Consider the following 25,325-nt stretch of genomic DNA (forward strand, 5'->3'; position numbering starts at 1 on the left):
GTGGGGAGACCATTTTGCTTTCTGCTGCAGGAGCTGGTAGGGCTTTGGAAATTAGTTCCTCCCAGGGATACTAGGCAGGGTGAGGAAAGGTGAGCATTAATTGACGATATCCATGTGAATTTGTTTATGCTTGTTGGCGAATTGGGAATATCGGTAATTTGACATGTTTTACATGCGGATGCTTTAGATTTTCACGAGTAAAGAACTCGACGCTGGATAGCATGGCTTGCAAAGTTCCTCACTGGCCAAATAGGTCAGTCTTCCTATAATTTAACTACCAGGCAATATCTTGTAAAAGTTGTGCCGAAGTGTACCTTTTGTCTAACTTTATTGTATCATGACTGATAGTGCATGTAACCGCGTAACGTGAATGTTTAGTCTCTGTTCGAGGGTTCAGCACGTGTGTACTGAAGAGTAGTAGATACCTTAGAGGTGATGTATTCGCTTACATTTTTCGCTGCAATGTATAAGTTACAGGGTTGGGGGGATTCTAATGTTGTTTGTATTGTGTTCCTGCAGAATTGCCACTTCCGTATTAGTACTGTATCAGTTTTGTGCGATTTTCTTTGTATTTTTATACTGCATACGCAATTGGTCGATGCACAAGGTTTGAAGGTTAAACAGAGATTGTAATGGCAGGACCTGATTGTAAAGCTGTTCGTTTTGTTTTAAGACCCTCTTCTGGCACTTAAACATCTAAAAGGCTTTCTTACTCTTGCAGGATAACGTCTCTCCTGACAAGAGGAATTACTCTGCCTAGCAGGTACAATTTGTGGCATGAAACAATCTCAGGTTCTGGGGCCTCCTCCATTGTGGTTGTAGGATTTGACTCTGAGACTGCAGGAAGTGATTCTGAAAGCTCTGGCCACCTTTCTTCTCTGACAGTTGACTCTGCTGTCCTCCACTGGTCAACGTGTCCTCTCCGTATGATATCAGACACAATCTCCGCTGTGTAGGAGTGGTCCAGTCCAATCCTTAATCTTTCAAGTACCTACTTTTGATCACCTCTGTAGTCCCTTCACTGGGGCTGCTTGTCCAGGCGTGAAACATAGGACCTCCTTGTTTGAGGATCCCTCATTGTGTCTCAGCTCCTTATCTTGCATACTCCTTCTGAGATTGGGTTTAAGAAGCTCCAAGCGTGAATGCAAGGGGTCATCTAGCCAGTGAGTTGTTGGCTGCGGTGTGTGCCTGATTGCAATATGCAAGGAGGAAATTGGTGAGTTTATGATTCAGTGTCAGTGCAGTGTGTTCTGCTGACATCGTTTGCATTGTGTTCTTTAGATTCCGGACAAACCTTTTGTGCTGTCTTTACGACAGTTATTTAGTTTATAATATTTTCGCTTAGTAATTCATTCAATAGTATTTTCTAGTTAGAATTAGAAGTGTTTAAAGTATATTCATTGCATGTAAAATATATCGGCATGCGATGATGTCACATCCGGTTTCGCCGCGTCTTGTGGGAAAATACCGGTTTGAAATTAGCGCGAGGGTGGGGGCTTACCACGAGGCAGACCCGAGCAGAAGTTGTTTTGCAGGCATGAGAAATCACAGTGAGAGCAACGCTGTAAGTTAATAGATAATCGATATATTGAACTAAGATGTTAATGCCGATCCTGTTAGAAGTAACGACGGTAGATAATGTTTATGCTTTCGTTAGTTAAAGAGTCGCGGATAGTTTGCATGGAAGTGTATTTAAAGTAGTCAATGGAGCAGGTAAACTCTCCCTGTATACTGCACCTTAGTGTAATGTAGTTATAGTCACCTTTGCAAGTATTTACACTTGAAATGTGATATTAAGGAAGGAACAAATACTGTATCAATCTTGTATTGTTTTATCAACAGTTTTCACCATATGTTAATGTGAAGAGTGAACAGTAAATGGTTAATCTTGCTGCGATCTGGTTCTTATTAACTGTGGTTTATCTCGACGTTAAATTCGGCGTTCGTGACACGTGAAGGAGAACGTTACACCTTTCCACCAAGCCGTTTGTAGCTGGGTGGTACAGTGTCTTGTTCCATTCACTTTCAGCAATGACTGAAACTGTTCCACAACCACCGTGGTCCATTATCACTGATTAAGTGTTCTGGAACACAGGTCCTTGAGAAGAGGCTTTGCAACACGTCAGCAGTGTGCTGGGCTGTGGTGGCTGGAGGCTATTGGGAACACGTCTAGCTACATTGTAGCTGCATCCAAGCAAGAAATTTGTGCCCATAAATGGCCGGGCAAAATCTACATGAATCCTCTGCCAGGACAATGCAGGCCATTCCAAGGGATGGAGAGGCGCTGCTCTTCGCACCTTCCGGACACGTTGGCATCATAAACACCAAGCTGCTTGACCTGCTGATCTGTTCCAGGCCACCAGACTAAACTTCGAGCCAGTGCCTCGGTTTTGACCATGCTTTGATGACCAGCACATACCGTAGCTCCTCCAACACTTTAGCTCTCAGCTTGGATGGTACAACAACTGTCAATCCCCACATAAGGCAACCTCCATCAAGGGCAAGTTCATCCTGGCACTGGTAAAAATGGGGCATCTGGGACTCATGCTGCACATTCCAGCCATTTTAGATGGCCATGTAGACTTGAGACAATGCCAGGTCTTTTCTGCTTTCCTGGATCATCTCTGCTATAACAGGGAGACTTTCGATTTGCATTAGGGAGAATATGTCATGAGGAGTGACCTCCTTTGTAAATTTTTCAGCTATTTCCTTTTCCAAGGGTAAATGGGACAATCCATCAGCATTTCAATGATTAGTTGCCCTCTCAAGTTCCATCTTGTATCTGTGTCCTCCAAGAAACAGAGCCCATCTCTGCATTCGTGCCGCTGCTGTTAGTGCAGCACCCTTCTGTGGACTAAAAGTGGACAGTAGTGGTTGATGATTAGTAGTGAGAGTAAACACTCTGTCACTTTAGACCCCAAACCAGTCTCAAGGCCTCTCTATCAATCTGTGTGTAATGTTTCTATGCAGCAGTAAGGGAACGTGATGCAAAGGCTATGGGGTGTTCACTTCCATCGCTCATAACATGTGACATGGCTGTACTTATGCCATAAAGCGAGGCATCACAGACAAGCTTCACTGGATGAGGTGGATCATAATGTATGAGTACAGTGTCTGGCATCACCATTTCCTGTGCCTTTTGGAAAGCCACCTCACATTGCTTTGCCCATTGCCATTTCTTCCCGATCTGCAGTGATGAGTTCAAGGGGTGGAGCACAGTAACCAGGTTTGATAATTCCTAAAAAAAGGACCACAACTGTGAGACATCCTTTGTCCTTGAGGCATCCATCACTGCTTAAATTTTCTCAACAAACTTGTGTAATCCTTGTGCATCAATAATGTGACCACAGTAAGTGATGCTTGCTTTAAATAATTCACATTGAGTCCATAATCTTCTAATCTTTTTAGCACTGTCCTGAGATGTTCCTTGTCATCCTTACTGGTAACAAAGATGTCATCCAGGCCCTGCAGTACCTGCTCCATGGTCCATAGCTTTCTGCCAGAGTCCACTATCCACTTTGCTCAGCTGTTTTCCTCCATAAAGGTTTGCCCTCCTGGGCTTTCAGTACTGGGTTGATGGTGACCTTAAAATCGCCACAGATCCTGACAGACCCATTCTTCTTGGCACTGGTGTGCCCATGGGCTCCAGTCAACCGTAGAAAAATTATTTTTCAGCCTCCATGCGATCTAGCTTACGTTATCAAGGATGATATGAGGAACAGAAGAGGCATTATAAAACTCGGTTATCGTATTTTCCTTTAACACCATTTTACTCTTGATATGTTTGAGTTTCTAATGCCATCCTTGAACACTGCTGTGAAACCACCCAGTACCTTTCTTAATTCGCTTCCAGTTGACTCTGTTGCAGGGGATATGGCACTTAAATGGAGGATTGATCCAATCAAATTGTAGTTGTCTTACCCAACCACAACCCCACAAAGTCCGGCCCTCCTGTTCTTAATACGTACAAGCCCAATGCAGTTTGTTGACTGTTGTCTTTTACTTTTATGAGTGTCATTCCACAGGAGGTATCTTTTCTCCAGTATAAGTTCTTAGTTGGATATCTGGATTCAGTAACTTTGAAATGGTGTTCAAACTCATTTTGTGGAACAACTGAAACAACCAAGCCAGTGTCCAATTCCATTTTAATTAATTTGACATTCATTTCTGGTGTAAGCCATGTTGCTTGACTATTATTACTGTGTAAGTTTTAGACAATAGACAATAGGTGCAGAAGTAGACCATTTGGCCCTTCGAGCCTGCACTGCCATTTTGAGATCATGGCTGATCATCTACTATCAATACCCGGTTCCTGCCTTGTCCCCATATCCCTTGATTCCCCTATCCATTGTAAATCTCAAGGCTTCTCAGCCCTGTGTCACTCATCACTATCAGATTTTTCATCGAGAGCATGCAGATTTGGGCTGTTTTTGAAACTGCAACTTGACTTTTTATCTTTTTCTCTTCCCTGTGCAGTCCATTTATTTTTGTCTGCTCTTTGTATGTGTCCTACTTTGTTGTATTGTCTTCAAACTTCACCTTTAAACCTGCATTGGTCAGGTGTATGTGAGCCCTGCCACAACTGTAACAGAATTTGTTTGGTCAGACTGGTTTCCAGTTAGACATTGCAATTTTGTTCACACCCACTTTCATTCCTGACTGCAAATGAATTGCATCTCTGTCTGCTGTTTCCATTGATACAGCTATTTCAACTGCTCTTTTAAATGTAGGTTGTACTTCAGGGAGGAGCTGATTTGAATGCTTTCTTGTATTTAAGGCAGAGATAGATAGGTTCTTGATTAGCTAGGGCATAAAAAGGTATGGGGAGAAGGCAGAGGAGTGGGGATGACTGGAAGAATTGGATCAGTCCATGATTGAATGGCAGAGCAGACTCGATGGGCTGAATAGCCCACTTCTGCTCCTATATCTTATGGCCTTATGGTCTTGTGAGATGCCACAAACTAACTGATCTCAGTAAGTCCATTACTGAACTGACAACGCTCAGACAATCTCTTCAATTCAGCCACGTACGCTGAAGTGGACTCCCCTTTCTCCTTCCTTCTGCTTATGAAACCTAAAGCATTTTGCAATCAACAATGGCTTTGGTTCTAAATGTTCCTGCATTACTTTCACAATATCAGCAAAGCACATTTTTGGCTGGTTTAGTTGGTGTAGTTAAACTTCTAAGCAAAATGTATGAATTTAAATCCAATGCACTCTGCAAAATTGGCACTCGTTTTTCATTGGCTATTTCATTTGCTTTATAATACTGCTCAATCTACTCATTATACATATTCCAGTTAACTATTGAGTAATCAAATGTATTGACCTTTCCAAAGTAGCCAGCTATTTCTGCTCTCTTTTCATGATTATCATCACCTGGTACTCAGTGTTTGTGAACCAGTGAATTCTTCCATTTTCTGCCTTTTTTAAACTCAGTGGCCTCTGTCCATTCCTGAAGAAGCATGTGCTGTGCTGATTTTTTTTTTACTTGACTATTTCTCACAGTACTTCAACAGGTGGGTAGACTTCTCGGGTCCATTTTAAACTTCCTTGTCTCCAATATTATATTTTGTAGCTCCAAAACATTAAACTAATTGAAAGGAAAAGATGGGAACCCCGAGATAACAAACCTTACTTTAATTTTTACTTTAAGCAAGGCATGTGCATGTGACGCGGTGACATGACGACTTATGCCATTTACGTACTTTTACATATAACCGCAATGCATTATGTAGACAACAAAGAATGCTTAATCAAACAACATATTTACATTATTACTCAAAGAGTACTGAAATATTAAATACAGTATAGTATGCAAGCCATGATATTGGTAATTGGTCTATAACACATCCACCTCTAGGGAAGACCAAGGCTGTGTCATTGACCCCATATTTTTTCTCACCACATTATTGTATTTGATCTTGAACAAGCTTCCTGCAGGAGTGGAGCTGATTTTCAAAATCAACAGCTGTTCAACCCACGAGTATCAGAAGGTTATTATGCTTAGATATTATGCTTCAAACTATAATTAATACTTACACTGAAATGTGTGAGAGGATGCACTTTACACTCAACATCAAGAAGAGAAAGGTCTTTTTTTTAATTTCAAAAGAAGCTTGTTTTAGTAAAGTCATATACAAAAATACAAAGTTGTTTGTGACTTTCTTTACATTCATAGAGCCATTTGTTACATACCCCTTTGGTATCTTGTGACCGTCTTTTACCATGATGTAACTGAGTATCTTGTGAGCATGATGTAATTGTCTTGTGATGGTGGAGTGATGTAATTTTCCCACCAGTGTGAGGTCACATGATGTAATTTTCCCGCTGGTGTGAGGTCCCATGATGGCATGTTCCGACAAGTGTATAAGGGAAAACACCTGTTGTCACGCGGTTAGTTCGTTAGTTAGTTCATTTTGCTGCGGATTCATCTCATGACGCAGTTTTGTTTTAAAGTGGAATTTTACTTTCTATTTTAAGGTGCGAAGGTTGTTGCTGGCAGTTTCCCCAATCACGGCCAATTTTGTTTGTTGTATCTTTGATTTACCTTTACAGTCTAGTATTGGAGAGTGAAGACCTTGCCAAAGTACGGGAACCCGAAGGATTAAGTAAAGTTGGTGTCTTTCGACGGTTTTGTAAAGGATCAACCTTATTGAATCTTCATTCAGGAATAGTGACCTGCATCTGAGATAACCCCTGCAAGATCAGGAAAGTTTGTGCAGTGTTCACCCTCCAGCAGAAAAAAGGTCAGTTCCTTTAAGCCGTTTTATTTCCTTTGTCGTGAATCCTTTGGACAGGGCATCACTTGGCTGGGATCAGCAGTAATGTCACATCTTTGAAGAAATCAGTTTTCAGGGAAGTCTCTCCTTGCTGACTGTATAAATCACTTGGACTTTCAAATTTACCACTTTGAGAACCATTCCAGAGTTTGGCTGTTTGTTAAATTGCTGTGTAGCAGTTCACTCCCAGTTAAGTTAGTCGTTTGGTTACTTTTCACTTTTGTTGAGCAGAGTTTAATAAATACTTGTGTTTGTTTATAAAACCTGACTCAATTCTATATTCATTGTTGCCCACCACATAACACATTAAATATGTATATTATGTGTACTAAGCACCAATGCCCCTCACAGTTTTTTTGAACAATTGTTCCTTGAAGCGTTTGTGAGGATGTTACGCAGGATCCAGCTGCACAGTGTCCAGTGTCAGTAGGATCTTAGATTTCAGCCCTTCCCCACACAGCCTCTGTGCTGACCGCACCAAGCCTCAGCCACGGTAGCTTAGCAGTTAGCACGACGCTATTACGGTTTGGGGCAACAGAGTTCAGAGTTCAATCCCAGTGTACTCTGTAAGGAGTCTGCACGTCCTCCCCATGGAATGTGTGGGTTTTCTACAGGTGCTCTGGTTCCTCCATCAGTCCTGAGATGTAGCAGTTAGTCGGTTAATTGGTCATTGTAAATTGTTCCACAATTAGACTAAAGTTAAATTGGGGGTTGCTGGGTGGATCAGCTCGAAGCATCAGAAGGGCCGAGCCTGCGTTATATTTCTAAATAAAATAAAAGTATGTTACTGGACACTGTGGTGAACTACATATACCTGTCTGGACACGCCCCCTGCTGACTGCTCCTGCGGCTCCTCCCACAGACCCCTGTATAAAGGCGATGGTCACTCACTGCTGGTTCCTTCTTCCAGTCAATAAAAGCCGATATCTCACCTTTACGTCTCAGAGTGAGTTATTGATGGTGCATCAATTTTATTGACTGGAAGTTTTAAAACATGGAAACCGTTTTACGTCCAGAAAGATTGGATTTGGACCCCCAAGACCCTGAAGCAGCTCTTGCCTTTGAACTCTGGCTTGCATGCTTCCAATCATACTTGGAGGAGGTTCGTGCAACTGACCCCGCTGTTATGCACAGAATTCTCCTCCTGAGGGTCACCCCAAAAGTTTATTCATTTATCAGGGACCTGTCAACCTACGGGGGTATATGACGCCCTCAAAAGACAGCACCTGCGGCCGGTGAACACCGTCTACACAAGACATCACTTAGCTACGCAACGACAGCGGCCTGGAGAGTCAAGCGCCGAGTTTCTCCGAGCCCTACAGACACTCGTCCGAGCTTGTGACTGCAAAACGCTCATGGCGGAACAGCATGCGGAGCTGCTGGTAAGAGACGCCTTCGTTACAGGACTGAGGTCAGTGTACGTGCGTCAGTGGTTGCCAGAAAATGCCGATCTTACCTTACGCTCAGCGATCAAGACGGCCAACATGCTGGACGCTGCTCTGCACAATGCTGATGTTGTCCAGCCGCACGATTCCCTGCCGGTTCCGTGGACACCTCAGACCCTGCTGCCACCGGTTCCCGCGAGCGAATTCGCCAACGCCGCTGCCAGTCACGATTCCACGAACTCCCCGAACCTGGCCACAGCTGCGGCCAGGCGAAAGCCTGAACTGTGTTATTTCTGTGGACTCGAAAAGCACCCCCGAAAACGCTGCCCAGCCCGAGAAGCGACCTGCTCCAGCTGCGGGAAGAAGGGCCATTTCGCCAAGGTCTGTAAGTCTAAACTACGAGCGGGGTCGGGCAGCACTGCGTGTGAGACATGGGGGCCGCCATCTTGCATGCCCGGATGGGGGTGGCCATCTTTGTCGGTGTCAGCATGCCCCGCCCCCGACCCGCCAGTGTTTACCTGGCACCAAGATGGCTCAACTTCTTCAACGAAGTTGAAGAAGCTTTGGGATCACTTCAAAGTAATAAATCTCCAGGAGAAGATGGTTTTCCACCTGAATTTTATAAAAAGTTTAAAGATTTATTAATTCCTCCTTTTATGGAGTTAATATATCAAGCGGAAAGAACGCATAAACTTCCAGAATCTTTTTCAACAGCTATTTTAATAGTATTGCCAAAAAAAGATAGAGACCTTTTAAAACCAGCATCATATAGACCTATTTCTTTATTAAACACCAATTATAAAATAATAGCAAAAATCTTATCTAATAGATTATCTAAATGCTTATCAAAATTAGTGCATATGGATCAAACAGGATTTATCAAAAATAGACAATCGGCAGATAATGTAACCCGGTTATTTAGTATAATCCATTTAGCGCAAAAGAGGGAGGAAATGAGTGTGGCAGTTGCTTTAGATGCAGAAAAAGCATTTGATAGATTGGAATGGGATTTTTTATTTAAGGTATTGGAAAAATATGGATTAGGAACATCATTTATAAAATGGATTAAAACCTTAAATACTAATCCCAAAGCTAAAGTAGTGACAAATGGTCAAATTTCAACATCATTTCAGTTAACAAGATCAACTAGACAAGGTTGCCCATTATCACCTGCTTTGTTTGTGTTGGCAATAGAACCACTAGCTGAATTAATTAGAATGGACCCAGATATTAAGGGTTTTAGAGTTAATCAGGAAGAATACAAGATTAACTTATTTGCTGATGATGTTCTACTTTATTTAACAGATCCATTACATTCACTACGCAAATTATCTTATAGATTAGAAGAATATGGGAAATTATCGGGTTATAAAATAAATTGGGATAAAAGTGAAATTTTACCTCTTACTAAAGGAGATTATAATCAATGTCGATTAATAACTCAATTTAGATGGCCAGCAAATGGTATAAAATATTTAGGTATAAGAGTTGATAATGACATAAAAAACTTATACAAATTAAATTATTTACCACTAGTGAAAAAAATTCAGGAAGATCTTGATAAATGGATGGCATTACCAATAACATTAGTAGGTAGAGTAAATACTATAAAATTGAATATATTCCCTAGACTACAATATTTATTTCAATCATTACCAATACAATTACGGCAGAAGTTTTTTCAAGAGTTAAACAAATATGTGAGGAAATTTCTCTGGAAAGGTAAGATGTCAAGAATATCGTTGGAAAAATTGACATGGAAATTTGATCTAGGAGGATTACAACTTCCAAATTTTAAGAATTATTATAAAGCAAATCAACTTAGATTTATTGCATCTTTTTTCGAGAAAGATAAACCGGCATGGGTTAGAATAGAACTAGATAAAATAGGAGAAAACGTACCAGAAGATTTTATATACAAATGGGAATCTAAATGGATACGGGAAAAGAAAGAATCTCCTATATTAAAACATTTGATTGACTTATGGAATAAGATAAATGTTGATGATGAGACAAAAAAATCTTTATTAGCAAAGAGATCTTTAATTCAAAATAGACTTATTCCTTTCACAATGGACAATCAACTTTTATATAATTGGATTCAAAAAGGGATTAGATATATAGGGAATTGTTTTGAAGGAGGTATATTAATGTCATTTGATCAATTAAAGAATAAATATAAAGTATCAAATAACACTTTATTTTGTTACTTTCAATTTATTTAAGAGAAAAATTAGGTCAAACAATGTTATTCCCGAAACCTAATGAAATAGAAATTTTAATTCAAAAAGGAAATATTAAAAAATTTATATCTTGTATGTATAATTTGATTCAAAAACAGGCAATTAAACAAGGAATCCATAAGTCAAGACAAAAATGGGAAAGTGATTTGAATATTAAAATTGAAGAAACAAATTGGTCAAGACTATGTCTTGATAGTATGACAAATACAATAAATGTTTGGTTAAGATTAGTGCAGTATAATTTTCTACATCAATTATATATTACACCACAAAAAATAAATAAATTAAATCCAAACTTATCGGATCAGTGTTTCCGATGTAACCAGGAAACTGGTGCTTTTTTACATTCTACATGGTCTTGTTCTAAAATTCAACCTTTTTGGACAAATTTAAGACTTTTACTGGAACAAATTACAGGAACACAATTTCCTCATAATCCAATATTACTAATATTAGGTGATATTGAAGGGATAAAACCGAAACTCAAACTAAATAAATACCAGAAAGAATTTATAAAAATTGCACTGGCAGTAGCCAAAAAAGCTATTGCAGTTACTTGGAAATTGGATACATATTTAAGTATAGACTCTTGGAAGAAAGAAATCTATGGTTGTATTCCATTAGAAAAAATTACTTATAATTTAAGAGATAAATATGAAACATTTCTGAAAATTTGGAGCCCTTATTTACAAAAGACAGGATTAAATCTATAGATGCTCTGAAGATGAAACAATTGGTTATTTGGGGAAAGAAATAAATATACAGTTATTACGAATTCCATGGAGCATGTGGAGATCTTCCAACAACCAGGCACTCTTTCTTTCTTTTTTTTCTCTTTCTCTTTTTTTCTATAGGGCAGTTAGGGGGGAGGGGTTAAGGGGAGGGGCGAAGGGTTATATACATTTTTTTTCATACTTCATTTTGTAACTACTTAAAAATGCAATAAAAAAAGTTTTCAAAAAAAAACAACTCTGGCCACCGTAACCCTCGACCAAAGCGCCCCACACCAGCTTGCAAGGTCAATGATGGACATCCTGGTGGAGGGGCACAGGACTAGCTGCCTGTTTGACACGGGCAGCACTGAGAGTTTTATTGACCCAGACACAGTGCAACGCTGCGGACTCGTGACACGGCTGGTAAGTCAGAGGATCTCTTTGGCTTCTGGGTCGCATTCCACAGACATCCGGGTGAGTTGTGTAGCAACATTGGTGGTGCAGGGCACAGAATATCGGAACTTTGTGCTACTGGTCACGCCTCAACTGTGCGCACCTGTGCTATTGGGGCTGGACTTCCAGAGCCATCTCGAAAGTGTGACTATGGCATATGACGAGCCCCTCCCACCACTCACTGTCAGGAATCCTCAGTATATGACTTCGCCATATACCCCGCTACTGACCACACACCCACACCGACCCACACGTCCCACCCGGCACCATGCCGACAGCTGCGCTACTGACACCACTTGCAGCCTCTCCACCCTCAAGATCCCTCCCCCATCGCTGCTCGCCAACCTGACCCGATTGTAAACCTGTGGCAACTAAAAGCAGGAGGTACAGCGCGGGGGACAGGGCCTTCATTCAGTCAGAGGTGCAGCGGCTGCTCAGGGAGGGGATCATTGAGCCAAGCACAAGCCCTTGGAGGGCCCAGGTGGTTGTTGTTCGGACCGGGCAGAAAAATAGGATGGTCGTGGACTATAGTCAAACCATCAATAGGTTCACGCAGCTTGACGCGTACCCCATACCCCGCATCGCGGATATGGTCAACCAGATAGCTCAGTACAAGGTGTACTCGACGATAGATCTGAAATCCGCTTATCACCAGCTCCCCATCCACCCAGAGGACCGCCCCTACACCGCCTTCGAGGCAGGCGGCAGGCTCTATCACTTCCTGCGCATCCCATTTGGTGTCACAAATGGTGTCTCGGTCTTCCAGAGGGAAATGGACTGGATGGTGGACCAGTACCAACTGGAGGCCACATTTTCCTATCTGGATAACATCGTCATCTGTGGTTGCGACTGGCCAGATCACAATGCTAACCTCCAATGATTTTTCCAAGTGGCCAAAGCCCTGAACCTTACTTATAATAGGGACAAGTGTGTGTTCGGAACCACCCGACTCGCTATCCTTGGGTATGTCATGGAAAATGGGGTCATTGGCCCTGATCCCGACCGTATGTGCCCCCTGTTAGAACTCCCTCTTCCCACCACCCTCAAAGCCCTCAGATGGTGCCTGGGCTTCTTTTCTTATTACGCCCAATGGGTCCCCCATTACGCAGACAAGGCCCGCCCCCTGGTCAAGTCTACCACTTTTCCCCTCTCTGCTGAGGCCTGCGTGGCCTTCAGCTGCATTAAAGGGGACATTGCCAAAGCTACGATGCATGTGGTGGATGAGACCATTCCCTTCCAAGTGGAGTGTGACGCCTCCAATTTCGCGCTTGCTGCTACTCTCAATCAGGAAGGCAGGCCAGTAGCATTCTTTTCTCGTACCCTTCAAGGCTCTGAAATTCAGCACTCCACGGTGGAGAAAGAAGCCCAGGCCATAGTGGAAGCTATTAGGCATTGGAGGCACTATCTCGCCGGCAAAAGGTTCACCTTGCTGACCGACCAGCGCTCTGTTGCGTTCATGTTCAGCAACCAACAGCGGGGCAAAATCAAAAATGATAAAAATTTTGCGGTGGAGAATATAACCCTCCACCTACAACTTTGACATCCTGTACCGGCCTGGCAGACTCAATGAGCCCCCTAATGCCCTATCCCGGGGAGCGTGTGCTAGTGCACAGCTTGACCAGCCATACACCCTTCATGCATATCTTTGCCATCCGGGGGTCACCCGATTTTACCATTTCGTGAAAGCTCGGAACCTGCCGTACTCCCTGGAGGACATCAGGACGATGACCAGGGACTGCCAAATCTGCGCTGAGTGCAAACTGCACTTCTACTGTCCTGAAACGGCGCAACTTGTCAAGGCCACCCGCCCTTTTGAGCGACTGAGTGTTGACTTTAAGGGCCCCCTTCCCTCCACCAACCGCAATGTCTATTTTCTCAATATTATCAACGAATACTCACGGTTCCCCTTTGCCATTCCCTGCCCCGACACCACTACCACATCCATCATAAAAGCCCTGCGCCAGCTCTTCACTCTGTTCGGATATCCCAGCTATATCCACAGTGATAGAGGGTCCTCCTTTATGAGTGACGAGCTGCACCGGTACCTGCTAGCTAGGGGCATTACTACTAGTCGGACCATGAGTTATAATCCCTGGACAGGTGGAAAGGGAGAATGCCACAGTGTGGAAGGCCACGCTTTTAGCCCTTAAGTCAAAAGGGTTGCCGCTCTCTCGATGGCAGGAGGTCCTCCCTGAGGCACTCCACTCTATCCGCTCACTGTTATGTACATCCATCAATGCCACCCCTCATGAACGCCTATTCTCTTTTCCCAGGAAGTCTGTCACTGGGACCACCCTACCGGTTTGGCTGATGTCCCCAGGGCCAGTGCTGCTCCGGAAACATATGAGGAGTAATAAATACTCCCCACTGGTCGAGAGGGTTCACCTTCTACATGCGAACCCCCAGTATGCCTACGTGGTCTTACCTGATGGGCGGGAGGACACGGGTCTCCTTCCGCGATCTGGCGCCCGCAGGAGCAGCAGACCACTACCCCGAACACTCCACAGTAACTATGAACCCTGTACCCGAGGTGACACCACGCACACCAGGCCCTACACAGACTCCTCACGACACTCATATACCGGGCGTTTCGTACGCGTATATACCAGGCGCCTTGCACATGCGTGAGGGATCACTGACGCCTAGTGGTCTGACACCTCCAGTTAGGCCAGAACCAACACAACCTCCGTCTCCGGTGCAATCACCACCGGCATCTGTGCAATCACAGCCGGTGCTACGTAGATCGCAGCAATAGATTCGACCACCTGATAGACTTAACCTGTAAGAAACTTCGCCACATGGGGACTCTTTTAAAACAAAGGGGGGGGGGGTGAATGTGGTGAACTACATATACCTGTCTGGACACGCCCCCTGCTGACTGCTCCTGTGGCTCCTCCCACAGACCCCTGTATAAAGGCGATCAAGGCCTGAGCCCGGCCTCTAGGTCTCCAGGATGTAGTATGGTGATCACTCACTGCTTGTTCCTTCTTCCAGTCAATAAAAGCCGATATCTCGCCTTTACGTCTCAGAGTGAGTTATTGATGGTGCATCAAACACAAACTCCTGTAGACTGGAATGAGCCAGGCAGGCAGCATTCACCTATGAACCAACAAGTTTCAGGCTGACTTAAGTTCACCTTTGACCAAATTGATCATCTTCCAACACACAATGTTTACCCAGTCAGCACACCTGGAAACACCTCCTAGGTTAGAGAATCTTCTGTTTAAGCAGGTACTTGGGATGAACTTCAACAAAGACCCTTTCTTCCTTTTCTAAATCTTCTTTGCAAGTTCTCAGCGTACAAAGAGATAGGCAATTGTCTCATTGTCATTTCAGCCATCTCCATAACAGTGTGCTTTGGAAGTGAGAATCGGACTCTGCAGGAAGGAGCTGATGGGGAGGGTCCCTCTCACTTTCCCTGCTGGGTATGGCAAAGGTTTGGTCTGGGTAGATCATCTGACTCGACAAACATCTGATTGGCGATGATGCTGGGCAGAATCTAGCGTACGATGAACTGTGAGATGGGTCATCAATCCCTGATTTCCACCCCGTCCGCTTTCAGCTTGCAGATAAGGTTGATAAATCTCATCTTCCTGGATCTTGGCCTGCTGCCTGCCAGGAGCATAATGATGTACACTGCCGGCAGGTCTGGGCCCTTGCAGACCCACAGAGCTAAGTGTAACACAGCCTATAAGCTTCTGGAGAACAGGTGGGGCTTGTCAGCTCCTCAAGGGTGAGCGGTGGTTCCAAACTCTCCCTCCTGTCCGGAAATAAGAGGCTACTTTAGTTTAGTGGATCACTCTTCCTTCTGAGTTAGGGCCAGAGACTTCAGCACAAAACCAAGGCTAGCACCCCGTGTTGTACAGTTACTCTGTCTTCCCTTTCAGTTAGGGTTAGGAGCTCCAATGGCATTACTCTACAAAAGCATGGAAGTTATACTTGAATAATATTTGCTTGTCAGTTAATAATATTAACGATCTGTTACTAAACTGCTGCTTTGTTCTAAAACAACTGTTATATAGCAGTGGCTACACCTAAAACAATCTATTATAAAACACTTTTGACCATATACAGAACTGTGTAAAAGTCTTAGGCACATATATATATATAGCTAGGATGCCCTGGACTTTTGCACAGTACTGTAGTAATTTTATATATTGCACTGTACTGCTGCCACAAAAAAAATAAATTCCATGACAGATTTGAGTGATGATAAACCTGATTCTGATCTGGGTCTCTGTTGTGAACTGAGAGAGGGAAGGAGGCTGGGAGACGGGAATCATGGTTGGGAAAAGGGGAATGGAGCAGGAAGCACCAGAGAGGGAATCTGTAATGGTCAATAAACCAGTTGTTTGGAACTAAATGACCTTGCCTGGTGTCTCAGGGCCGGGTGTGTCTGCAACCATGCCGCCCTCAGCCCCTGGCACTCCTTCTCCCACACCCCTCCCGCGGCACTCCGCCCTCACCATCCCCAATATCCTTTGCTCCCGCCAGATTTACAAACTCGCTCTCCACTCCACATTGACAAATACACTACTGTGCAAAAGTCCTGAGTACTGTGCATATGTGCCCGAGACTTTTGCACAGTAGTGTATGAATCCAGATCTTACGGCCCAGCAGCTTGCACTGCCCGCGGGGAAGACCCATTATCCACAAGAAGTGAAGTACAATGAATGCAGACCTGCAAATGGTCTTATGAAAAATGATAAGAGTCTAGTGAACATAACAGTTTAAGTAACACGCTTGGGTCTCGTGTCAATTCCATGATTGCTTGAAATCCCTGGGAGGTCCTTGGTTGCTATAGCTATGTTCAAGAACTGAGAAATGCTTTCAAAGACTAGAAACCATTGCAGAGGGAAATAAAACTGGCGCCATAGAAACCAGCACATCTACAGATATAGCCAATGGATCGGCTGGATCATACCTCGGGCAACAAGAGCTGAAAATCTCCTCTGCGTCCTAGTGCCGGTCGCATTGTGCTTTTGGACACTGCAGCTCAGCAGAATTTTGCGATGAAGTTCAGAGATTCAGTTTTTTGCAGACATCCACAGTAGAACAAAGAAATACAACGGAATCAGTGAAAAACTATTCACAAAGACCGTCAAACAACCAATGTGCAAAGTAATCAATGCAATGCAATAAATAAATACCGCAAACATGAGTTGTTGCACCCATAGATTGTGAAATCAGTTCAGAGTTTAGGTGAATGAAGTTATCCATGCAGGTTCAGCAGCCTTATGTGTAGCAGTTACTTGAATACAAAACAAAACTGTTGAGAGACTGAACCAGAGTAATCGACAACTGTGTGACGGCTTCCAAATCGAAAAAGGTACGTTTGATCCTTTATTGAGAAACTAGCAAAAACGAATGATATTTTAGCGATGCAATGAAAAACTAACAAAACTAAATTAATGATATAACGATCTAATGGCGTATAAGCAGTGTAATAATGTTCAAATTAGCGAAGTCAGCGTAACTATGCATTCCAATTAGCAAAATAATGATGTTAGTGATCTAGTAAGCGGTCAACAAAAAAATATCACTCCCCGTGGGTCACCCCCTCTCAACTAGACTAAACTAAACTAAGACCAAGTACAAATACTTAATTATAGTCATTTGCTTCTCCCACACCCCAATCGAAATGATAGATTACCTTAAATAAACATACCACAAAATACAACACAGAAAATAGATACATGGCTCTTACATTATGGTTGAAGGGTAATGACTGTTTCTGAACCTGGTGGTCCTCTAGGAGGACCACAACCTTGTTGGAGGATTTAGAGGCTTGCGTGCCTCATTAACCTGGAGAGCTATGTTGGCTGGAGTGAGGGCCTTGTGTTTTGACCTTTGGTAGGGTCACCCATGCCAAACAGGGCAAGGGGTAGAGGTCAGACTAAGAGTGGTCCTTTGGTCCTCCATAACCGGACGTTCAGCTCGGGGCTAACAACCCTGTCTGGTCAAAAAAAAAATTGTTACAGAAACAGCAATGAAGAATCCTTCTTTATCTGTGTGTGACAGTATGGACAGACAGAGGTGGAGGACCTTTATTGCTGCCCTGGTGTAACAGGCGATAAGTAAGTAGGAACCTGGTGGTGTGGAACTCCTGTACTTCCTTCCCAATGGTAGCAGCGAGAAGAGAGCATGGTGAGGTCCTTGATGATGGATGCTGCTTTCTTCTAGCTTTGCTCCTTTTAGGTGTGCTTATTGGTGGGCAGGACTTTTCTTATGACGGACTGGGATTTAACAATGAAACAACAGTGGAGAGAAAAGGGCATCAGTGCCCAAGAAGAGCAGGGTGAGCCGCCTCAACAACTATTGCCCAGTGGCACTCACATCAGAATCAGGTTTACTATCACCGGCATGTGAAGTGAAATTTGTTAACAGCAGCAGCAGTTCTACTGTGATTAAATGTTTTGAGAGGTTGGTCATGGCTAGAATCAACTCCTGCCTAAGCAGGGACCTGGAGCTGTTGCAGTTTTCTTACCACTACAATATAGGCCAGTTAGCCTAACCTCAGTGGTTGGGAAAGTGTAGGAGTCTATTATTCGGGATGAGGTTTCGAGATGCTTGGAGACTAATGATAAAGTAAGTCAAAGTCAGCATGGTTTCTGTAAAGGGAAATCTTCCCTAACAAATCTGTTAGAGTTCTTCGAGGAAGTAACAAGCTGGGTGGGCAAAGGAAAGACAGTGGATGTCATTTACTTGGATTTTCAGAAGGCATTTGATATGGTGCCACACATGAGGCTTCTTAAGAAGATAAAGTCCTATGGTGTTACAGGAAAGATACTGGCATGGATAGCAGAATGGCTGACAGGCAGGAGACAGCAAGTGGGAATAAAGGGGCCTTTTCCAGTTGGCTGCTGGTGATTAGTGGTGCTCCTCAGAAGTCAGTATTGGGACCACTGCTTTACACATTGTTTGTCAATGATTTAGGTAATGGAATTGGTGGCTGTGTGGTAAAGTTTGCGGACGATATGAAGATAGGTGGAGGGGGTTGGTAGTGCTGAGGAAGCAATGTGATTGGAGCAGGACTTGACAAATTGGAAGAATGGGCAAATGAAATACAGTGTTGGGAAATGCATGATAATGCATTTTGGTAAAAGGAACAACAGTGCAGACTATTATCTAAATAGGGAGAAGGTTCAAACATCAGATGTGCAGAGGGCCTTAAGAATCCTCGTGCAAGACTCCCAGAAGTTTAATTCATAGGTTTCAAAGAAGGCAAATGCAATGATGGCATTTATTTAAGGGAAATAGAATATAAAAGCAAGGAAATAATGCTGAGCCTTTATGTGACACTGGTCAGGCCACACTTGGAGTATTGTCAACAGTTTTGGGCCCCATATCTCAGAAAGGTTGTGTTGTCATTGGCAAGAGTTCACGAGGATGATTCCAGGAATGAAGGGGTTAACATATGAGGAGCGTTTGGCAGTTTTGGGGCTGTACTCACTGGAATTTAGAAGAATGCATGGGGATCTCATTGAAACTTACTGAGTGTTGAAAGGACAAGATAAGGTGGATGTGGAGAGGATGTTTCCTCTTGTGAGGATAGTCAGAACTAGAGGGCACAGACTCAACAGTGAGGGGTGACCTTTCAGAACAGAAGTAAAGAGAAATTTTTTTAGCCAGGGAGTGGTGAATCTGTGGGATGCTCTGCCACAGACTGCAGTGGAGGCCAAGTCCATGTGTATATTTAAGGTGGAAGTTGATCACTTCCTGATCGACCAGGGCATCAAAGGATGTGACGAGAAGGCAGGTGTATGGGGTTGAGTGGGATCCATGATGGAATGGTGGAGTAGACTCGATGGGCTGAATGGTCTAATTCTGCTACTGTGCCTTGTGGTCTTACAATAAGTCTACAGCAGATGCAATCTCACTGGCTCTCCACTTGGCCTTGGATCACCTATGTCAGGCTGCTGTTCATAGATTACAGCTCAGTGTACAACATAATCATACCCTCAGTTCTAATCAACAAACACCAAAACCCGGGCCTCCTTGACTTCCTCACCGGGAGACCACAGTTAGTGTGGACCAGAAATAACATCTCCTTTCCACCAACCATCACCACTAACACACCTCGGGGATGCGTGCTTAGCCACTGCTCTACCCTCTCTACACCCATGACTGAGTGGCTAGACACAGCTCAAACACCATCTATAAATTTGCTGATGTCACAACTACTGTCGGCAGACTATCAGATGGTGACCTAGAGGCATGCTAGTGTGAAACAGAACAGCTGGTTGAGTGAGGTTGCAACAATAACCTTGCACCCCACATCAGTAAGACCAAAGGAGCTGATTGTAGTCTTCAGAAAATGGAATTCAAGGCACTGAGGGTCCGGGTCCCTTCTCAGGCAGGAGTTGATTCTGGCTTTAGCCAACCTCTCAAAACATTTCACCACAGTCGATGTGAGTGCCACTGGACAATGGTTGCAGAGGCGGCTCACCCTGCTCTTCTTGGGCACTGATGCCCTTTTGAAGCAGGTGGGAGCCTCCAACTGCAGCATTGAGAGACTGAGGATGGCCTTGAGCACCCCTGCCAGTCGGTTGGCACAGATTTTCCACGCTCTACCTGGCGTCAGGGCCTACACCGAGCAAGGATTCATCCTCTTGAAAGGTGTTCTGACGTCAGCCTCCAAGACAGAGATCACGGGGATATGCATGGGTGTAGTTCTACTCTCCCTTTCAAATCCTGCATAAAAGGCATCGAGCTCATCTGGGAGCGAAGCGTCGCAGCTATTCCTGATGTTACGTTTCCCTTTGTAGGAGCAAATGGCTGCACACCGTCAACGAAGGCAAGCATCCCACATGCCTCGCTCACCAGCTTATCTACCTGTGCTGCCCCTCTCAGGGATGCATGGAAATCTCTCGGCATGAACTCAGTTGATGTCCACGGCTAACACGACCAGTAGACGACTTTGTGATTATTGTCACGTATTTAGAGATACAATGCGGAATAGTCCTTTTGGCTCTTCAAGCCAAACCGCCCAGCAGCCCCGAACAGCCTGATTTAACCCCAACCCAATACAGGACAATTTACAATGTCCAAGTAACCTATCCAGTATGTCTTTAGACTGTGGGTGGAAACCGGAGCATCGGGGAAAGCCCATTCATTCCACAGGGAGGACATACAGGGAATCCCACCCTTACAGTGAACTCCGAACTCTGACACCCCAAGCTGTAATGGCATTGTCCGAATCACTACACTATTGTAATATAATGAAAACCTCTGCTTTGCTTGTGATCCATACAGATAATTTCATATCATACATACATCAGAGTAGTACAACAGAAACGCAATAGCAGAATGCAGAATACTATATATTGTTATGGTTACTGTGCTGTCTTTACGACAGTTATTTAGTTTATAATATTTTCGCTTAGTAATTCATTCAATAGTATTTTCTAGTTAGAATTAGAAGTGTTTAAAGTATATTCATTGCATGTAAAATATATCGGCATGCGATGACGTCACATCCGGTTTCGCCGCGTCTTGTGGGAAAACACCGGTTTGAAATTAGCGCGAGGGTGGGGGCTTTCCACGAGGCTCACCTGAGCACAAGCAGTTTTGCAGGCATGAGAAATCACAGTGAGAGCAACGCTGTAAGTTAATAGATAATCGATATATTGAACTAAGATATTAATGCTGATCCTGTTAGAGGTAACGTCGGTAGATAATGTTTATGCTTTCGTTAGTTAAAGAGTCGCGGATAGTTTGCATGGAAGTGTATTTAAAGTAGTCAATGGAGCAGGTAACCTCTCCCTGTATACTGCACCTTAGTGTAATGTAGTTATAGTCACCTTTGCAAGTATTTACACTTGAAATGTGATATTAAGGAAGGAACAAATACTGTATCAATCTTGTATTGTTTTATCAACAGTTTTCACCATATGTTAATGTGAAGAGTGAACAGTAAATGGTTAATCTTACTGCGATCTGGTTCTTATTAACTGGTTTATCTCGACGTTAAATTCGGCGTTCGTTACACGCGAAGGAGAACGTTACAGTGAAAAAGCGGCATTATCAGGTGTTTCAAGTGCTGCAATGTCAGCTCAATCCAGCATCAAGTCGACGCCGCCCAGCGACAAGGGCAGTAAACCGACATCAAGTAAGCCCACCCAGGCGTTATCAGGTGTTCCAAGTGCTGCAATGTCAGCTCGATCCGGGATCAAGTCGATGGCACCCAGCGACAAGGGCAGTAGAACGACATCAAGTAAGTCCGCACAGGCAAGAGCCAAGGCAGAAGCCGCCAAGGTGCGACTGCATTACGCCAAACAAGAGGCAGTTTTGAAAATGAAACTGGCCACCAAAGAAGCCGAAAGGGCCGCCAGACAAAGAGAAGAGGCTGCCAGAGAAAAAGAAAAGGCTGCCAGAGAAGCCGAAATCCAGAAAGAAAGGGCCGCCAGAGAAGCCGAAATCCAGAAAGAAAGGGCCGCCAGAGAAGCCGAAATCCAGAAGGAAAAGGCCGCCAGACAAAGGAAAGCGGCCGCCCGAGAAGCCGAAATCCAGTTGGAAATGGCAAAAATATCGACAGAGTTGCAAGTGCTGCAGCTAGAAAGAGAAGAAGCTGCTGCCATGGCGGAAGCAAAGTACATAGAAGAAGCTGAAGGGTCGCGTGATCTGACCGCAGCAAGATCTACTTTAGAAAGGACCAGACTGGAACGCACAAGCGACTATGTACAATCTCAAATAGACAGGCAGGCTCGTCTCCCCTCTCCATACGTATTCGATAACTTCCCCAGCTACGAGGAACCTCAGAGAGTCACGATTGCATCACATCCATACGAGGAAGGAAATTTACCCTCACGGCTCCGTGATGAAGTCAAGAATGAAAGAACCGACAACGCTCCTTCACCCCCACAACAGGACGGCGGGGAGGGAGAGGTTCACTCCAGGACAACAATTGTCAGCTCGAACTGTACAGAAGTTTGCGGTCAAACTCAGTCAAGCCGTTCTTGTTCCGAGATCTGCCTCACTGAGGTGTACCCTAAAGAAGCACAACAAGACATTACCAAGCGTAAAGTAACCGACGAGACGCTAGGTCAGTCAGTTTTCGTTCAAACCGAGCACGGAAACAAACTTGCACAATCAGCTCAAGATACCATTTCTTTAAAACCCAAAGACACCAAGGTCTTCAGAGATGAAGCAAATAATGGGGTTGCCCCATTGCCAATCAGAGAACCACGCCAGCGCTCACCAGATAACAAAGAGCAGGCAGTCAAACGGTTCACGTCCTTACGGAAAACCTGGAAAAGGAAACCTGAGATACAGCAACACACCCGATTGGCCCACGAGGTACTGTGCACCCTAATGGCAGAGGTCACAGCCATTATAAACGCACAATCATTCCTACCTGTGTCTTCTGACCCAGAAAACCCCTTTATACTTTCGCCATCAACGCTCCTTACGCAGAAGGCAGGAGCACCTCCTCCACCAGGAGACTTCTCAGACAAGGATTTGTACACAAAGCAATGGAGACAAGTCCAGGCTCTGGCAAATCAGTTCTGGCCTCGCTGGAGACAAAAATATCTACCTTTGTTGCAACAGAGACGAAAGTGGACAGAACCCCGTAGGAATCTTCAAGTTGGAGACTTAGTCCTGCTCAGGGACAAGCAAGTCGCTCGCAACAGCTGGCCAATGGCCAGAATCACTGCTACATTCCCTAGCGAGGATGGACATGTCAGGAAGATCGAATTGAAGACTACCGACCAAGGCGATGTGAAAATTTACCAAGGGCCAGTTACAGAAGTTATTCTACTTCTACCCAATGACTGATTAAGAGACTAAGTTTTGTACTCTGCTCATTGTGACCTTACGAAGGTCAAGCGGGGAGTGTGCTGTCTTTACGACAGTTATTTAGTTTATAATATTTTCGCTTAGTAATTCATTCAATAGTATTTTCTAGTTAGAATTAGAAGTGTTTAAAGTATATTCATTGCATGTAAAATATATCGGCATGCGATGACGTCACATCCGGTTTCGCCGCGTCTTGTGGGAAAACACCGGTTTGAAATTAGCGCGAGGGTGGGGGCTTTCCACGAGGCTCACCTGAGCACAAGCAGTTTTGCAGGCATGAGAAATCACAGTGAGAGCAACGCTGTAAGTTAATAGATAATCGATATATTGAACTAAGATATTAATGCTGATCCTGTTAGAGGTAACGTCGGTAGATAATGTTTATGCTTTCGTTAGTTAAAGAGTCGCGGATAGTTTGCATGGAAGTGTATTTAAAGTAGTCAATGGAGCAGGTAACCTCTCCCTGTATACTGCACCTTAGTGTAATGTAGTTATAGTCACCTTTGCAAGTATTTACACTTGAAATGTGATATTAAGGAAGGAACAAATACTGTATCAATCTTGTATTGTTTTATCAACAGTTTTCACCATATGTTAATGTGAAGAGTGAACAGTAAATGGTTAATCTTACTGCGATCTGGTTCTTATTAACTGGTTTATCTCGACGTTAAATTCGGCGTTCGTTACACGCGAAGGAGAACGTTACAGTTACAGAGAAGGTACTGTCATGTAGACAATAGGGGCAAGGGCCATGATGAGGTCAAGAGTTCGTCTTAGTCCATGGTGGTTGTGGTATTACAGGGAAGCTGGCCTGGGCATCTTCTACGAATGGGGGGTGGGCAGAGGAATTGAAGGGGAGGTAGCATTGAATTACCTGTGAGATGGAACCTCTTAGCTTCCTGGTGGAATAAGTGCCCTGTAACATTTAAAACAATTGGTAGGGAGTGTTGGTGACTAGAAAGAAAGGAATTTTTCCAATGGCCTTCCCATCTGGAATACCGTACATACAATAGCAACCATATTGCAAAGTAACGAGGCTGCAGCAACACTCGACAGGCAGGAAGCATCTGTGAAGAGAGAGTAAATACTTCAGGTTAAATCAACTGGGTTTCTCCCTTTGCATTGTCTGTGCTATCTTGCTATTCTACAACCAATTAACTTTCTTTTCTGAAGTTTCCCAGATTACTAATGAATAGATAACTGGTATCTCCATGGTGGTTAAACATTTCATTTAATGGCTAACCACAGGTTACCTCAGAGTGAGAATGATGTCAGTGCTTCCCCTGTGTCTGACACGACACAATCCCTGAATTGGAACAAGGTCAAATATGTGATTCAAGAATTCAATTGCACAAAGAAGGTTTATGGCAATTATTTGTTTCATATCTTTCAGCACACTTAGTTGGCACAAAGATATTGACCAGAATTTTGACTAACCAACACCCCCCCCCACCCCGCCCTCCACTGCCACACCTTTCTGGAGGAGCAGGTTTCAGATTTCCACTACTCTTTGGAAAATATCCCTTCCTTCTATTCCAATCATTTGCCCCATTCAATAACTCAGTTACATCAGCCCACAGCCCCATGCAAGCGTGAGCTAGCCCTGCCTCGTCTAGTCTCTGGGCAGCATGGTAACGCGTCGGTTAACGCAATGCTTTACAGCGCCAGCGATCAACAATCGGGGTTCAATCCCCACCACTGTCTGTAAGGTATCCCCGTGACCATGGGGGTTTCCACCTACACTCCAAAGACAAGCATTTAGGGTTAGTGAGGTGGGCATGCTATGTTGGTATCGGGTGTGTGGTGAGACTGGCTGGCTGCCGCCAGTACGTTTGGACTGTGTTGGTTATTGACACAAAATATTGCATTTCACTGTATGTTTCAGTGTTTCGATGTACATGTGACAAATAAAACAAATCTTACACCTTTTATTAGTCCCAGGTCCGCCAT

General features: G+C 44.0%; 1 protein-coding gene across 2 annotated transcripts; it reads left to right on the forward strand.

Annotated features, from left to right (window-relative positions):
• Positions 1-1,526: 1,526 nt before the first annotated feature.
• On the forward strand, positions 1,527-24,426 carry LOC132378836 (uncharacterized). Of its 2 annotated transcripts, none has more exons than XM_059946088.1 (2): positions 1,527-1,564; positions 21,460-24,426. In XM_059946088.1, exon 2 carries the CDS (start codon positions 21,624-21,626, stop codon positions 23,352-23,354), a length of 1,731 nt encoding a protein of 576 aa, XP_059802071.1. In that variant the 5' UTR covers positions 1,527-1,564; positions 21,460-21,623; the 3' UTR covers positions 23,355-24,426. The 2 variants fall into 2 exon arrangements, with proteins under 2 accessions (XP_059802071.1, XP_059802070.1); XM_059946087.1 differs by lacking the exon at positions 1,527-1,564 and adding an exon at positions 20,978-21,181.
• The last annotated feature ends 899 nt before the right edge of the window (positions 24,427-25,325 follow it).

The sequence above is a fragment of the Hypanus sabinus genome, chromosome 21, assembly GCF_030144855.1.
Source record: "Hypanus sabinus isolate sHypSab1 chromosome 21, sHypSab1.hap1, whole genome shotgun sequence".
NCBI lineage: Eukaryota > Metazoa > Chordata > Chondrichthyes > Myliobatiformes > Dasyatidae > Hypanus > Hypanus sabinus.